Here is a 16,880-nt window from a genome sequence, read left to right on the forward strand (position 1 = left end):
CCCCTTAGAAAATGTTTATATCTTCTTGGAGGTAAACAGAGCAATCGTACCATGCACTAAACACTACTTCAACGACCTATCAGAGCTCACGTGTTGTCAACGACCCCTCAGGTGTTGTCAGCGTCCTCTCAGGTGTTGTCAACGACCCCTCAGCCGAGTGTAACAAGGCGGAGACGCTGAAGATTAATCATCTCTCCCCAAATAAACGATAGGAAGTGAGAGAGAGAGATGCAGGTGGTGACATTGGTGTTAATTGTGGATGGTGTCAGTGATGACTGTGTGATGACTGGTGTGATGACTGGTGTGATGACTACCACTTCTAATTGCCACCTCCTCACCTTGTTTCACTCACTGTCGCTCAATTCCCTTAACTATCGCTCAAACTCCCCTCAAGTGAGAGGGGGTAAAATTATATATAAAAAAATGAATTATATCTCACTCATTATGTTTTCGTTTAATTAACGAGATTAGCGAAACACACTTCCGTGCGTTAGATGCCTGAACGAGCCTTAAAGCAGCGCGAAACGTTGAAAAAGTCAGCGATGATCGAAGGAACGAGTCGTATTTAAAAAGAATTTGCTTAAAAATCTGAGAGAATGTGTTGAGACGTTCAGTGGGCAACCCGTCAACACCTGGGCGGAGCCTAGAGTCCAGACTCCGCCCACAGGAGGAGCTCTGCGCCGCTGAGTGCCGCCCACTCACCCGAGCGAGCCAGTGAGAGGCCACGGTGCCGGTAGCTCACTCAGCCAGCAGCCAATCAGAGGTACTACTGACGATTGACGTCTTTCCATATATTTTGTATTAATATTTTTAATTATGTAAATTCTGCCAACTGGGTCGAACTAGGGGTCAATTAGGAGGGTAATTGTTTTGTTAATTAATGGGGTTGGGTGTGTATAAGGGCGAGTTAAGGAGAGGGTAAGGAGAGGTTAGGGGAGGAGTTTAAGGGTGTGAGTGTTGCCGTCTTGTAGGAGATGTGAGCGAGGGGAGGCGAGGTACTGGGAGGAGGAGAGTGAGGGGAAGTGAGCAGTCAATCCTCAGCTTGTGGCAAGTGAGGGGTGACGAGGCCCTCCTGTCACCACCAGTCCTCTCACTCACTCACTCACTCTCTCCTCACTCTGCCATCACTCTCACTTTGCTCACTCTCCCATCACTCACTCTTCCCTCATTCTCTTCTCACTCTCCGTGTTCAGCACAAGTTTTTCTCTCCACGTGACTGTTTGTGTCTTGGAAAAATTGATTGGAAGTGCGTCCACGGCGGTCTAGGCACGCCCACGTCGGCCTAGGCATGCCCACAGTAGTATAGGCACGCCCACATTGGACTAGGCACGCCCACGTCGGCCTAGGAGCGCCCACAGCGGTCTAGACAAGCCCAGGTCGGCCTAGGCACCCCCGCAGCGGCTTAAGAGCGGCCACAGCGGTCTGGGCACGCCCACGGTGGCCCGGGCACGCCCACAGCGGCCTACGAGTGCCCGCTACGCCCTACGAATACCCGTAACTGTCTAAACACGCCCACAGTGACCTGTGCACGCCCACGGTCACCTACATACGTCGACAGTGGCCTAGGCACGCACGCCCGCAGCGGCCTAGGTACGCCCGCCAGGGGACAGGATGGACGCCCAGTGCTACGCGGGCGGGATGAGTGACACATATGGGGCTGGCCAAGAGAGAGAAGTGACCATGATGGGCGGAATGGGCGGCCACGCTGGCTTGGTGGGCCGCCCAGCTGACTGCTGCTATGACTGGGCCGCCCACACCGCCCACTACACGACGCCCATGAAGGAGATGGAAGGTAAGGTGAAGCCTGATTTCTTAACTAATATATATACCGCCCACCTCCGACCACACCCCCACCCCCACTCACCGCCCTCCACCCACCGCCCACCACCCACCGCCCACCACCCACCGCCCACAACCCACCGCCCACAACCCACCGCCCACCACGTACCACCCATTGCCTACTGCCCACAAGCCACTATCCAACACTTTCGACACCTATGAGAATATGGAAGGCCTAAAAGTAATAGAAACACCCTACATATATATATATATATATATATATATATATATATATATATATATATATATATATATATATATATATATATATATATATATATATATATATATGTATATATATATATATGTATATATATATATATGTATATATATATATATATATATATATATATATATATATATATATATATATATATATATATATATATGTATATATATATTATATATGAATATGAATGTGTAAATTCAAGAATTATGTGGATTAAAGTAAAGGTTGGATGCGAGAAGTGGGTCATAATAAGCGTGTATGCACCTGGAGAAGAGAGGAATGCAGAGGAGAGAGAGAGATTTTGGGAGATGTTAAGTGAATGTATAGGAGCCTTTGAACCAAGTGAGAGAGTAATTGTGGTAGGGGACTTGAATGCTAAAGTAGGAGAAACTTTTAGAGAGGGTGTGGTAGGTAAGTTTGGGGTGCCAGGTGTAAATGATAATGGGAGCCCTTTGATTGAACTTTGTATAGAAAGGGGTTTAGTTATAGGTAATACATATTTTAAGAAAAAGAGGATAAATAAGTATACAAGATATGATGTAGGGCGAAATGACAGTAGTTTGTTGGATTATGTATTGGTAGATAAAAGACTGTTGAGTAGACTTCAGGATGTACATGTTTATAGAGGGGCCACAGATATATCAGATCACTTTCTAGTTGTAGCTACACTGAGAGTAAAAGGTAGATGGGATACAAGGAGAATAGAAGCATCAGGGAAGAGAGAGGTGAAGGTTTATAAACTAAAAGAGGAGGCAGTTAGGGTAAGATATAAACAGCTATTGGAGGATAGATGGGCTAATGAGAGCATAGGCAATGGGGTCGAAGAGGTATGGGGTAGGTTTAAAAATGTAGTGTTAGAGTGTTCAGCAGAAGTTTGTGGTTACAGGAAAGTGGGTGCGGGAGGGAAGAGGAGCGATTGGTGGAATGATGATGTAAAGAGAGTAGTAAGGGAGAAAAAGTTAGCATATGAGAAGTTTTTACAAAGTAGAAGTGATGCAAGGAGGGAAGAGTATATGGAGAAAAAGAGAGAGGTTAAGAGAGTGGTGAAGCAATGTAAAAAGAGAGCAAATGAGAGAGTGGGTGAGATGTTATCAACAAATTTTGTTGAAAATAAGAAAAAGTTTTGGAGTGAGATTAACAAGTTAAGAAAGCCTAGAGAACAAATGGATTTGTCAGTTAAAAATAGGAGAGGAGAGTTATTAAATGGAGAGTTAGAGGTATTGGGAAGATGGAGGGAATATTTTGAGGAATTGTTAAATGTTGATGAAGATAGGGAAGCTGTGATTCCGTGTATAGGGCAAGGAGGAATAACATCTTGTAGGAGTGAGGAAGAGCCAGTTGTGAGTGTGGGGGAAGTTCGTGAGGCAGTAGGTAAAATGAAAGGGGGTAAGGCAGCCGGGATTGATGGGATAAAGATAGAAATGTTAAAAGCAGGTGGGGATATAGTTTTGGAGTGGTTGGTGCAATTATTTAATAAATGTATGGAAGAGGATAAGGTACCTAGGGATTGGCATAGAGCATGCATAGTTCCTTTGTATAAAGGCAAAGGGAATAAAAGAGAGTGCAAAAATTATAGGGGGATAAGTCTGTTGAGTATACCTGGTAAAGTGTATGGTAGAGTTATTATTGAAAGAATTAAGAGTAAGACGGAGAATAGGATAGCAGATGAACAAGGAGGCTTTAGAAAAGGTAGAGGGTGTGTGGACCAGGTGTTTACAGTGAAACATATAAGTGAACAGTATTTAGATAAGGCTAAAGAGGTCTTTGTGGCATTTATGGATTTGGAAAAGGCGTATGACAGGGTGGATAGGGGGGCAATGTGGCAGATGTTGCAGGTGTATGGTGTAGGAGGTAGGTTACTGAAAGCAGTGAAGAGTTTTTACGAGGATAGTGAGGCTCAAGTTAGAGTATGTAGGAAAGAGGGAAATTATTTCCCAGTAAAAGTAGGCCTTAGACAAGGATGTGTGATGTCACCGTGGTTGTTTAATATATTTATAGATGGGGTTGTAAGAGAAGTAAATGCGAGGGTCTTGGCAAGAGGCGTGGAGTTAAAAGATAAAGAATCACACATAAAGTGGGAGTTGTCACAGTTGCTCTTTGCTGATGACACTGTGCTCTTGGGAGATTCTGAAGAGAAGTTGCAGAGATTGGTGGATGAATTTGGTAGGGTGTGCAAAAGAAGAAAATGGAAAGTGAATACAGGAAAGAGTAAGGTTATGAGGATAACAAAAAGATTAGGTGATGAAAGATTGGATATCAGATTGGAGGGAGAGGGTATGGAGGAGGTGAATGTATTCAGATATTTGGGAGTGGACGTGTCAGCGGATGGGTCTATGAAAGATGAGGTGAATCATAGAATTGATGAGGGGAAAAGGGTGAGTGGTGCACTTAGGAGTCTGTGGAGACAAAGAACTTTGTCCTTGGAGGCAAAGAGGGGAATATACGAGAGTATAGTTTTACCAACGCTCTTATATGGGTGTGAAGCATGGGTGATGAATGTTGCAGCGAGGAGAAGGCTGGAGGCAGTGGAGATGTCATGTCTGAGAGCAATGTGTGGTGTGAATATAATGCAGAGAATTCGTAGTTTGGAAGTTAGGAGGAGGTGCGGGATTACCAAAACTGTTGTCCAGAGGGCTGAGGAAGGGTTGTTGAGGTGGTTCGGACATGTGGAGAGAATGGAGCGAAACAGAATAACTTCAAGAGTGTATTAGTCTGTAGTGGAAGGAAGGCGGGGTAGGGGTCGGCCTAGGAAAGGTTGGAGGGAGGGGGTAAAGGAGGTTTTGTGTGCGAGGGGCTTGGACTTCCAGCAGGCATGCGTGAGCGTGTTTGATAGGAGTGAATGGAGACAAATGGTTTTTAATACTTGACGTGCTGTTGGAGTGTGAGCAAAGTAACATTTATGAAGGGATTCAGGGAAACCGGCAGGCCGGACTTGAGTCCTGGAGATGGGAAGTACAGTGCCTGCACTCTGAAGGAGGGGTGTTAATGTTGCATTTTAAAAACTGTAGTGTAAAGCACCCTTCTGGCAAGACAGTGATGGAGTGAATGATGGTGAAAGTTTTTCTTTTTCGGGCCACCCTGCCTTGGTGGGCCACCCTGCCTTGGTGGGCCACCCTGCCTTGGTGGGCCACCCTGCCTTGGTGTGCCACCCTGCCTTGGTGGGAATCGGCCGGTGTGATAATAAAATAAAAATAAAATATATATATACATATATATATATATATATATATATATATATATATATATATATATATATATATATATATATATATATATATATGCAAAACAACCACTGTGAAAGAATAGAGAAATTCCAAGCGCTTTCGTGACTACTCACATCATCATAGTTCCTTGATAATGTGAATAGTCACGAAAGCGCTTGGAATTTCTCTATTCTTTCACAGTGGTTGTTTTGCATATTCTGAAATCACCTGTTTACTGTGATCTTATTGCGTATATATATATATATATATATATATATATATATATATATATATATATATATATATATATATATATATATATATATATATATATATATATATATATATATATATATGTCGTGCCGAATAGGCAGAACTTGCGATCTTGGCTTAAATAGCAACGCTCATCTTGCCATATAGGACAAGTGAAAATTTGTGTATGCAATAATTTCGCCAAAATCATTCTGAACCTAACGAGAAAAATATATTTGATTGTGTTTGTTTAGTATTAAATTATTGTAAACGTATTTAAAATATATTTAGTTGGGTTAGGCTAAAATAAATTGATCTTGTTATAATAAGGTTAGGTAAGTTTTTTAAGATTCTTTTGGTGCAAAATTAAAAATTTTTACATTAACATTAATGAAAAAAATATATCTTTAAACGTATAAGAGAAAATTTCAGAAAAGACTTAATTTTAAATGAGTTCTTGCTAATTGACCAGTTTTACATATTCGGCACAACATATATATATATATATATATATATATATATATATATATATATATATATATATATATATATATATATAAATATATATATATATTATTATTATTATTTTTTTATATTATCACACTGGCCGATTCCCACCAAGGCAGGGTGGCCCGAAAAAGAAAAACTTTCACCATCATTCACTCCATCACTGTCTTGCCAGAAGGGTGCTTTACACTACAGTTTTTAAACTGCAACATTAACACCCCTCCTTCAGAGTGCAGGCACTGTACTTCCCATCTCCAGGACTCAAGTCCGGCCTGCCGGTTTCCCTGAATCCCTTCATAAATGTTACTTTGCTCACACTCCAACAGCACGTCAAGTATTAAAAACCATTTGTCTCCATTCACTCCTATCAAACACGCTCACGCATGCCTGCTGGAAGTCCAAGCCCCTCGCACACAAAACCTCCTTTACCCCCTCCCTCCAACCCTTCCTAGGCCGACCCCTACCCCGCCTTCCTTCCACTACAGACTGATACACTCTTGAAGTTATTCTGTTTCGCTCCATTCTCTCTACATGTCCGAACCACCTCAACAACCCTTCCTCAGCCCTCTGGACAACAGTTTTGGTAATCCCGCACCTCCTCCTAACTTCCAAACTACGAATTCTCTGCATTATATTCACACCACACATTGCCCTCAGACATGACATCTCCACTGCCTCCAGCCTTCTCGCTGCAACATTCATCACCCATGCTTCACACCCATATAAGAGCGTTGGTAAAACTATACTCTCATACATTCCCCTCTTTGCCTCCAAGGACAAAGTTCTCTGTCTCCACAGACTCCTAAGTGCACCACTCACTCTTTTTCCCTCATCAATTCTATGATTCACCTCATCTTTCATAGACCCATCCGCTGACACGTCCACTCCCAAATATCTGAATACGTTCACCTCCTCCATACTCTCTCCCTCCAATCTGATATTCAATCTTTCATCACCTAATCTTTTTGTTATCCTCATAACCTTACTCTTTCCTGTATTCACCTTTAATTTTCTTCTTTTGCACACCCTACCAAATTCATCCACCAATCTCTGCAGCTTCTCTTCAGAATCTCCCAAGAGCACAGTGTCATCAGCAAAGAGCAGCTGTGACAACTCCCACCCTGTGTGTGATTCTTTATCTTTTAACTCCACGCCTCTTGCCAAGACCCTCGCATTTACTTCTCTTACAACCCCATCTATAAATATATTAAACAACCACGGTGACATCACACATCCTTGTCTAAGGCCTACTTTTACTGGGAAAAAATTTCCCTCTTTTCTACATACTCTAACTTGAGCCTCACTATCCTCGTAAAAACTCTTCACTGCTTTCAGTAACCTACCTCCTACACCATACACTTGCAACATCTGCCACATTGCCCCCCTATCCACCCTGTCATACGCCTTTTCCAAATCCATAAATGCCACAAAGACCTCTTTAGCCTTATCTAAATACTGTTCACTTATATGTTTCACTGTAAACACCTGGTCCACACACCCCCTACCTTTCCTAAAGCCTCCTTGTTCATCTGCTATCCTATTCTCCGTCTTACTCTTAATTCTTTCAATTATAACTCTACCATACACTTTACCAGGTACACTCAACAGACTTATCCCCCTATAATTTTTGCACTCTCTTTTATCCCCTTTGCCTTTATACAAAGGAACTATGCATGCTCTCTGCCAATCCCTAGGTACCTTACCCTCTTCCATACATTTATTAAATAATTGCACCAACCACTCCAAAACTATATCCCCACCTGCTTTTAACATTTCTATCTTTATCCCATCAATCCCGGCTGCCTTACCCCCTTTCATTTTACCTACTGCCTCACGAACTTCCCCCACACTCACAACTGGCTCTTCCTCACTCCTACAAGATGTTATTCCTCCTTGCCCTATACACGAAATCACAGCTTCCCTATCTTCATCAACATTTAACAATTCCTCAAAATATTCCCTCCATCTTCCCAATACCTCTAACTCTCCATTTAATAACTCTCCTCTCCTATTTTTAACTGACAAATCCATTTGTTTTCTAGGCTTCCTTAACTTGTTAATCTCACTCCAAAACTTTTTCTTATTTTCAACAAAATTTGTTGATAACAGCTCACCCACTCTCTCATTTGCTCTCTTTTTACATTGCTTCACCACTCTCTTAACCTCTCTCTTTTTCTCCATATACTCTTCCCTCCTTGCATCACTTCTACTTTGTAAAAACTTCTCATATGCTAACTTTTTCTCCCTTACTACTCTCTTTACATCATCATTCCACCAATCGCTCCTCTTCCCTCCTGCACCCACTTTCCTGTAACCACAAACTTCTGCTGAACACTCTAACACTACATTTTTAAACCTACCCCATTCCTCTTCGACCCCATTGCCTATGCTCTCATTAGCCCATCTATCCTCCAATAGCTGTTTATATCTTACCCTAACTGCCTCCTCTTTTAGTTTATAAACCTTCACCTCTCTCTTCCCTGATGCTTCTATTCTCCTTGTATCCCATCTACCTTTTACTCTCAGTGTAGCTACAACTAGAAAGTGATCTGATATATCTGTGGCCCCTCTATAAACATGTACATCCTGAAGTCTACTCAACAGTCTTTTATCTACTAATACATAATCCAACAAACTACTGTCATTTCGCCCTACATCATATCGTGTATACTTATTTATCCTCTTTTTCTTAAAATATGTATTACCTATAACTAAACCCCTTTCTATACAAAGTTCAATCAAAGGGCTGCCATTATCATTTACACCTGGCACCCCAAACTTACCTACCACACCCTCTCTAAAAGTTTCTCCTACTTTAGCATTCAGGTCCCCTACCACAATTACTCTCTCACTTGGTTCAAAGGCTCCTATACATTCACTTAACATCTCCCAAAATCTCTCTCTCTCCTCTGCATTCCTCTCTTCTCCAGGTGCATACACGCTTATTATGACCCACTTCTCGCATCCAACCTTTACTTTAATCCACATAATTCTCGAATTTACACATTCATATTCTCTTTTCTCCTTCCATAACTGATCATTTAACATTACTGCTACCCCTTCCTTTGCTCTAACTCTCTCAGATACTCCAGATTTAATCCCATTTATTTCCCCCCACTGAAACTCTCCTACCCCCTTCAGCTTTGTTTCGCTTAGAGCCAGGACATCCAACTTCTTTTCATTCATAACATCAGCAATCATCTGTTTCTTTTCATCCGCACTACATCCACGCACATTTAAACAACCCAGTTTTATAAAGTTTTTCTTCTTCTCTTTTTTAGTAAATGTATACAGGAGAAGGGGTTACTAGCCCATTGCTCCCGGCATTTTAGTCGCCTCATACATATATATATATATATATATATATATATATATATATATATATATATATATATATATATATATATATATATATATATATATATATATATATATGTTGTGCCGAATATATATATATATATATATATATATATATATATATATATATATATATATATATATATATATATATATATATATATATATATATATAAAGAGGATCATCATTGGCTTGGCATATCTTGTTTTGAAGGTTCTCATTATCTATCCTATCATTGTTATCGCAGATGTGATAGTGACACTGTTGTGATCCTTGAAGGTGAGATCCTCTAACATGATTACTCCCAGGTCCTTCACATTAGATTTCCCGCTCTATTTTGTGGTTCATAATTTGTTTCACACTCCTTTCTAGCTCTTGTATCCTCCAGTTTTCCATAGCCGAGTAACTGAAATTTGTCCCCACCGAACATCACACTGTTTTCCGTGACTCACTGGAAGACTTGGTGGCTGGCATTCATTTGGCCGCTTGTGATGTAGTTCAGCTGGGCTTGTGAGGTCTCTGGGGAGACCTAATTTAACCAATTATATGGTCACACCTTGCCTTGGCAAATGTCTGTCAGAGCCACGCCTTTTCGGCTTAAGACTGAGGTCTTTTGTTCTGGACGGCGTCAGACCTCGGCATCAGATCAACACCAAGTGTGCACACCTCATTGTGGGAGGTGCTCTCTGGACAATATAAGCCCAAGGAACAGCTGAGCAGACAGATTCGGGCAGAGCTCTGGCCTGGGAGCAGAGCTGAGCTGGAGAGTCTCGGGAGGAGAGACTGTTGGAGACATTGGGCAGAGTACTGGCTTGGAGCAGTACTCGTGCTGTGTAGGTCTTGGGACCTGTGGCTTAGTTCCTGTAGTGAACTGTCCTCTGTACTATATTGTAAGTTACATATTGTAAGTTACATATAATGTTCCCAATTATATTACTGTACAAAGACTTAATAATAAACTGTGTTTGAGTAAGAATAGTAATATTCACTGTCCCCGTTATTTATTCATTAGTTTATTTCAGTTAAAGTAGTGAGAGGGTGAGTAGTGTGGAGTGTGGTGGGTAGAGTAATGAGAGGTAAAGTTGTAGTCACCAGTGACCTCACATTACCTACCTCCACCTTCACATTACCTACCTCCGCATACATCCCTGCTACTGCCTCGCCTGTCCCCTACCTACTGACTCCCTCCCCTACTCCCATATTCCCCACTTATTCTCTTAATCGTTACCCCCCTACATGACATGCTGGCAGAGTCACTTGGCCGCTGGCAGAGTCACTTGGCTGCTGACAGAATCACTTGGCCGCTGGCAGAGTCACTTGGCCGCTGACAGTCACTTGGCCGCTGACAGAGTCACCGTATCCTCAGTGGATGACAGTCTCCAAGGGAACGGAGGACAAGTCTAGTTCCTCGAATCAAGATCCCTTCATCATCGTCCAGAATCCTCCCTTGGCGAGTGACCCGCCTGTTGTATGACTGTCCAATGGGAGCCCGATAAATGTTTTGCACTCTGGCGACATTGCTCATCGTAAGATGACACGTAAATCTTTCTCTCCCATAAACACTTAAGATAACGTAAAAATCTTACAAATATCTACTTACATTCACTTTATAAACAAACCTCCAGGCCACCTCCAGGCCACCTCCAGGCCACCTCCAGGCCACCTCCAGGCCACCTCCAGGCCACCTCCAGGCCACCTCCAGGCCACCTCCAGGCCACCTCCAGGCTACCTCCAGGCCACCTCCAGGCCACCTCCAGGCCACCTCCAGGCCACCTCCAGGCCACCTCCAGGCCACCTCCAGGCTACCTCCAGGCCACCTCCAGGCCACCTCCAGGCCACCTCCAGGCCACCTCCAGGCTACCTCCAGGCCACCTCCAGGCCACCTCCAGGCCACCTCCAGGCCACCTCCAGGCCACCTCCAGGCCACCTCCAGGCCACCTCCAGGCCACCTCCAGGCCACCTCCAGGCCACCTCCAGGCCACCTCCAGGCCACCTCCAGGCCACCTCCAGGCTACCTCCAGGCCACCTCCAGGCCACCTCCAGGCCACCTCCAGGCCACCTCCAGGCCACCTCCAGGCCACCTCCAGGCCACCTCCAGGCCACCTCCAGGCCACCTCCAGGCCACCTCCAGGCCACCTCCAGGCTAAATCCAGGCCACCTCCAGGCCACCTCCAGGCCACCTCCAGGCCACCTCCAGGCCACCTCCAGGCCATGTTGCCGTAATATAAGATCAAGGTGCCTGACAGATTTCTAGCTGTCAGTAATCTGAATTCTTGACTGCGAGTGTTGTGGTGACGGGATCCCCATGAAAGACAGCACCTCCGTGACTGTCATCACACACCAGTGTTGTGGTGACGGCTATCATTAACTGACTTCCACTAAATAGATTTTGAAGTCAGTTCTCAAAGTTGAGGTTACCTGGAGGTTATTCCGGGGATCAACGCCCCCGCGGCCCGGTCCATGACCAGGCCTCCCGATGAATCAGGGCCTGATCAACTAGGCTGTTACTGCTGGCCGCACGCAGTCCAACGTACGAGCCACAGCCCGGCTGATCCGGCACTGACTTTAGGTATCTGTCCAGCTCTCTCTTGAAGGCAGCCAGGGGTTTATTGGTAATTCCCCTAATGCTTGATGGGAGGCTGTTGAACAGTCTTGGGCCCCGAACACTTATGGTGTTTTCCCTTAGTGTACCAATGGCGCCCCTACTTTTTATTGGGGGCATTTTGCATCGCTTGCCCAGTCTTTTACTTTCGTAGGGAGTGATTTCTGTGTGCAGGTTTGGGACCATTCCTTCCAAGATTTTCCAAGTGTAGATTATGATATATCTCTCCCTCCTGCGTTCCAACGAGTACAAGTCAAGTGCTTCCAAGCGTTCCCAGTAGTTAAGGTGCTTGACAGAACTTATACGTGCAGTAAAGGATCTATGTACACTCTCTAGATCTGCGAATTCACCTGCTTTGAATGGAGATGTTCATGTACAGCAGTATTCCAGCCTAGAGAGAACAAGTGATTTGAAAAGGATCATCATTTGCTTGGCATCTCTCGTTTTGAAAGTTCTCATTATCCATCCTATCATTTTCTTCGCACGTGCGATCGTGGCACTGTTGTGATCCTTGAAAGTGAGATCCTCAGACATTACTACTCCCAGGTCCCTTACATTATTTTTCGGCTCTATTGTATGGCCAGAGTTTGTAGTATACTCTGTTCTAGTTATTATCTCCTCCAGTTTTCCATAACGGAGTAGTTGGAATTTGTCCTCATTGAACATCATATTGTTTACCGTTGCCCACTGGAAAACTTTGTTTATATCTTCTTGGAGGTTAACCGCGTCCTCAGCAGATGACAGCCTCATGCAGATCCTAGTATCATCCACAAAGGATGATACGGTGCTGTGATGTATATCTCTGTCTATGTCTGATATGAGGATAAGGAATAAGATGGGGGCGAGTACTGTGCCTTGTGGAACAGAGCACTTCACTATGGCAGCCTCCGATTTAACTCTGTTGACCACTACTCTTTGTGTTCGATTTGTTAGGAAGTTGAAGATCCATCTCCCCACTTTCCCAGTTATTCCTTTAGCACGTATTTTATGGGCTATTACGCCATGATCGCTTTTGTCAAATGCTTTTGCAGAGTCTGTGTATATTACATCTGCATTCTGATTTTCTTCCAGTGCATCCAATGCCATGCCATAGTGATCCAGTAGTTGTGAGAGTCAGGAGCGACCTGCCCTGAACCCACGTTGCCCTGGATTGTGCAGATTTTGGGAATCCAGGAGATTTGCAATCCTGCTTCTTAGCACTCTTTCAAAGATTTTTATGAAGTGGGACGTCAGAGCTATTGGTCTATAGTTCTTAGCTAATGCTTTGCTGCCACCTTTATGGAGTGGGGCTATATCCGTTGTTTTAAGTGACTGTGGAATTTCACCCATGTCCAAGCTCCTCCTCCATAGTGTACTTAGGGCACGCGAGAGGGGTTTCTTGCAGTTCTTAATGAAAACAGAGTTCCACGAGTCTGGACCCGGGGCTGAGTGCATGGGCATGTTGTCAATGGCTTTTTCGAAATCTATCGGAGTTAGGGTAATGTCGGAAATCTGGCATACATTTATGGAGTTTTGAGGCTCATTCATGAAGAAATCATTTGGGTCGTCAATCCTCAGACCGATTAATGGTTCACCAAACACTGAGTCGTACTGGGATTTCAATATTTCACTCATTTCCTTGTTGTCATCTGTGTAAGTCCGAGGTACTGGGAAGAACCGAAGGCAGTACCTGGGAACGAGGAACGGGAAGAACCGAAGACAGTACCTGGGAACGAGGAACGGGAAGAACCGAAGGCAGTACCTGGGAATGAGGAACGGGAAGAACAGAAGACAGTACCTGGGAACGAGGAACGGGAAGAACCGAAGACAGTACCTGGGAACGAGGAACGGGAACAACCGAAGACAGTACCTGGGAACGAGGAACGGGAAGAACCGAAGGCAGTACCTGGGAACGAGGAACGGGAAGAACCGAAGACAGTACCTGGGAACGAGGAACGGGAAGAACCGAATGCAGTACCAGGGAACGAGGGCCCGAAGAACCGACGGCAGTACCAGGGAACGAGGAACGGGAAGAACCGACGGCAGTACCAGGGAACGAGGAACGGGAAGAACCGACGGCAGTACCAGGGAACGAGGAACCGGAAGAATCGACGGCAGTACCAGGGAACGAGGAACGGGAAGAACCGACGGCAGTACCAGGGAACGAGGAACGGGAAGAACCGACGGCAGTACCTGGGAACGAGGAACGGGAAGAACCGACGGCAGTACCAGGGAACGAGGAACGGGAAGAACCGACGGCAGTACCAGGGAACGAGGAACCGGAAGAACCGACGGCAGTACCAGGGAACGAGGAACCGGAAGAACCGACGGCAGTACCAGGGAACGAGGAACGGGAAGAACCGACGGCAGTACCAGGGAATGAGGAACGGGAAGAACCGACGACAGTACCAGGGAACGAGGAACGGGAAGAACCGACGGCAGTACAAGGGAACGAGAAACGGGAAGAACCGACGGCAGTACCAGGGAACGAGGAACGGGAAGAACCGACGGCAGTACCTGGGAACAAGGAACGGGAAGAACCGACGGCAGTACCAGGGAACGAGGAACGGGAAGAACCGACGGCAGTACCAGGGAACGAGGAACCGGAAGAACCGACGGCAGTACCAGGGAACGAGGAACGGGAAGAACCGACGGCAGTACCAGGGAACGAGGAACCGGAAGAACCGACGGCTGTACCAGGGAACGAGGAACGGGAAGAACCGACGGCAGTACCAGGGAACGAGGAACGGGAAGAACCGAAGGCAGTTCCAGGGAACGAGGAACGGGAAGAACCGACGGCAGTACCTGGGAACGAGGAATGGGAAGAACCGACGGCAGTACCAGGGAACGAGGAATGGGAAGAACCGAAGGCAGTACCAGGGAACGAGGAACGGGAAGAACCGACGGCAGTACCAGGGAACGAGGAACGGGAAGAACCGACGGCAGTACCTGGGAACGAGGAACAGGAAGAACCGACGGCAGTACCAGGGAACGAGGAACGGGAAGAACCGACGGCAGTACCAGGGAACGAGGAACGGGAAGAACCGACGGCAGTACCAGGGAACGAGGAACGGGAAGAACCGACGGCAGTACCAGGGAACGAGAAACGGGAAGAACCGACGGCAGTACCAGGGAACGAGGAACGGGAAGAACCGACGGCAGTACCTGGGAACGAGGAACGGGAAGAACCGACGGCAGTACCAGGGAACGAGGAACGGGAAGAACCGACGGCAGTACCAGGGAACGAGGAACCGGAAGAACCGACGGCAGTACCAGGGAACGAGGAACGGGAAGAACCGACGGCAGTACCTGGGAACGAGGAACAGGAAGAACCGACGGCAGTACCAGGGAACGAGGAACGGGAAGAACCGACGGCAGTACCAGGGAACGAGGAACGGGAAGAACCGACGGCAGTACCAGGGAACGAGAAACGGGAAGAACCGACGGCAGTACCTGGGAACGAGGAACGGGAAGAACTGACGGCAGTACCAGGGAACGAGGAACGGGAAGAACCGACGGCAGTACCAGGGAACGAGAAACGGGAAGAACCGACGGCAGTACCAGGGAACGAGGAATGGGAAGAACCGAAGGCAGTACCAGGGAACGAGGAACGGGAAGAACCGACGGCAGTACCAGGGAACGAGGAACGGGAAGAACCGACGGCAGTACCAGGGAACGAGGAACCGGAAGAACCGACGGCAGTACCAGGGAACGAGGAACGGGAAGAACCGACGGCAGTACCAGGGAACGAGGAACCGGAAGAACCGAAGGCAGTACCTGGGAACGAGGAACGGGAAGAACCGACGGCAGTACCTGGGAACGAGGAACAGGAAGAACCGACGGCAGTACCTGGGAACGAGGAACAGGAAGAACCGACGGCAGTACCAGGGAACGAGGAACGGGAAGAACCGACGGCAGTACCAGGGAACGAGGAACCGGAAGAACCGACGGCAGTACCAGGGAACGAGGAACCGGAAGAACCGACGGCAGTACCAGGGAACGAGGAACCGGAAGAACCGACGGCAGTACCAGGGAACGAGGAACGGGAAGAACCGACGGCAGTACCTGGGAACGAGGAACAGGAAGAACCGACGGCAGTACCTGGGAACGAGGAACAGGAAGAACCGACGGCAGTACCAGGGAACGAGGAACGGGAAGAACCGACGGCAGTACCAGGGAACGAGGAACGGGAAGAACCGACGGCAGTACCAGGGAACGAGGAACGGGAAGAACCGACGGCAGTACCAGGGAACGAGGAACGGGCCTGTGTGGTAACTCCATACAAAAACAATAACAAATTATTGAGATAAATCCAGACGTACTTTCTCTCAAACCTGTTTTCAGAGCACCAAGTTCCTGCGCATCCCGAGCAGCATCCCGCGCAGCATCCCGCGCAGCATCCCGCGCAGCATCCCGCAGATCCTGCGCTACCAGCTGCCGGATGGACATGAGGTGCACAATAACCTTGCCGCCTCTAAGAGAATATTTATAAACAACAAATGCAATATAAGGGCAACAATTTTGTAAGAACGAGTTATTTTTTCCCCCACGTTCCAGTGTGTCACTACATGGTTGGTAGACAATACCGACAAGATGGAGAGTTAGACATATGTGTAACATCAGTGTCTAATTCTTCACGTTAGGTGTCTTTGATGAGCAAGATGGAGGTTACAGCAGCAACAGTTGCAGCAGCAGCACTAGCAGCAGCAGCAGCACTAGCAGCAGCAGCAGCACTAGCAGCAGCAGCACTAGCAGCAGCAGTATCAGCAGCAGCAGCAGCACTAGCAGCAGCAGCAGCACTAGCAGCAGCAGTATCAGCAGCAGCAGCAGCAGCAGCACTAGCAGCAGCAGCAGCAGCAGCTTCAGCTGAGGGGGGGGAGGTGAAGGTGTTAAGTGTAAAGTGTGTCTGGC

General features: G+C 46.4%; 1 protein-coding gene across 1 annotated transcript in view; it reads left to right on the plus strand.

The window, feature by feature from the left end:
- Window positions 1-1,042: 1,042 nt before the first annotated feature.
- LOC128687587 (T-box transcription factor TBX1-like) overlaps window positions 1,043-16,880 on the plus strand; it is a 245,131-nt gene continuing 229,293 nt past the window's right edge. The window contains 1 exon segment of the mRNA XM_070084095.1: window positions 1,043-1,792. Within this exon segment, the coding sequence (XP_069940196.1) occupies window positions 1,612-1,792 (181 nt within the window). The 5' untranslated portion in view covers window positions 1,043-1,611.

The sequence above is a fragment of the Cherax quadricarinatus genome, chromosome 11 (genome assembly GCF_038502225.1).
Source record: "Cherax quadricarinatus isolate ZL_2023a chromosome 11, ASM3850222v1, whole genome shotgun sequence".
Taxonomy (NCBI): Eukaryota; Metazoa; Arthropoda; class Malacostraca; order Decapoda; family Parastacidae; genus Cherax; species Cherax quadricarinatus.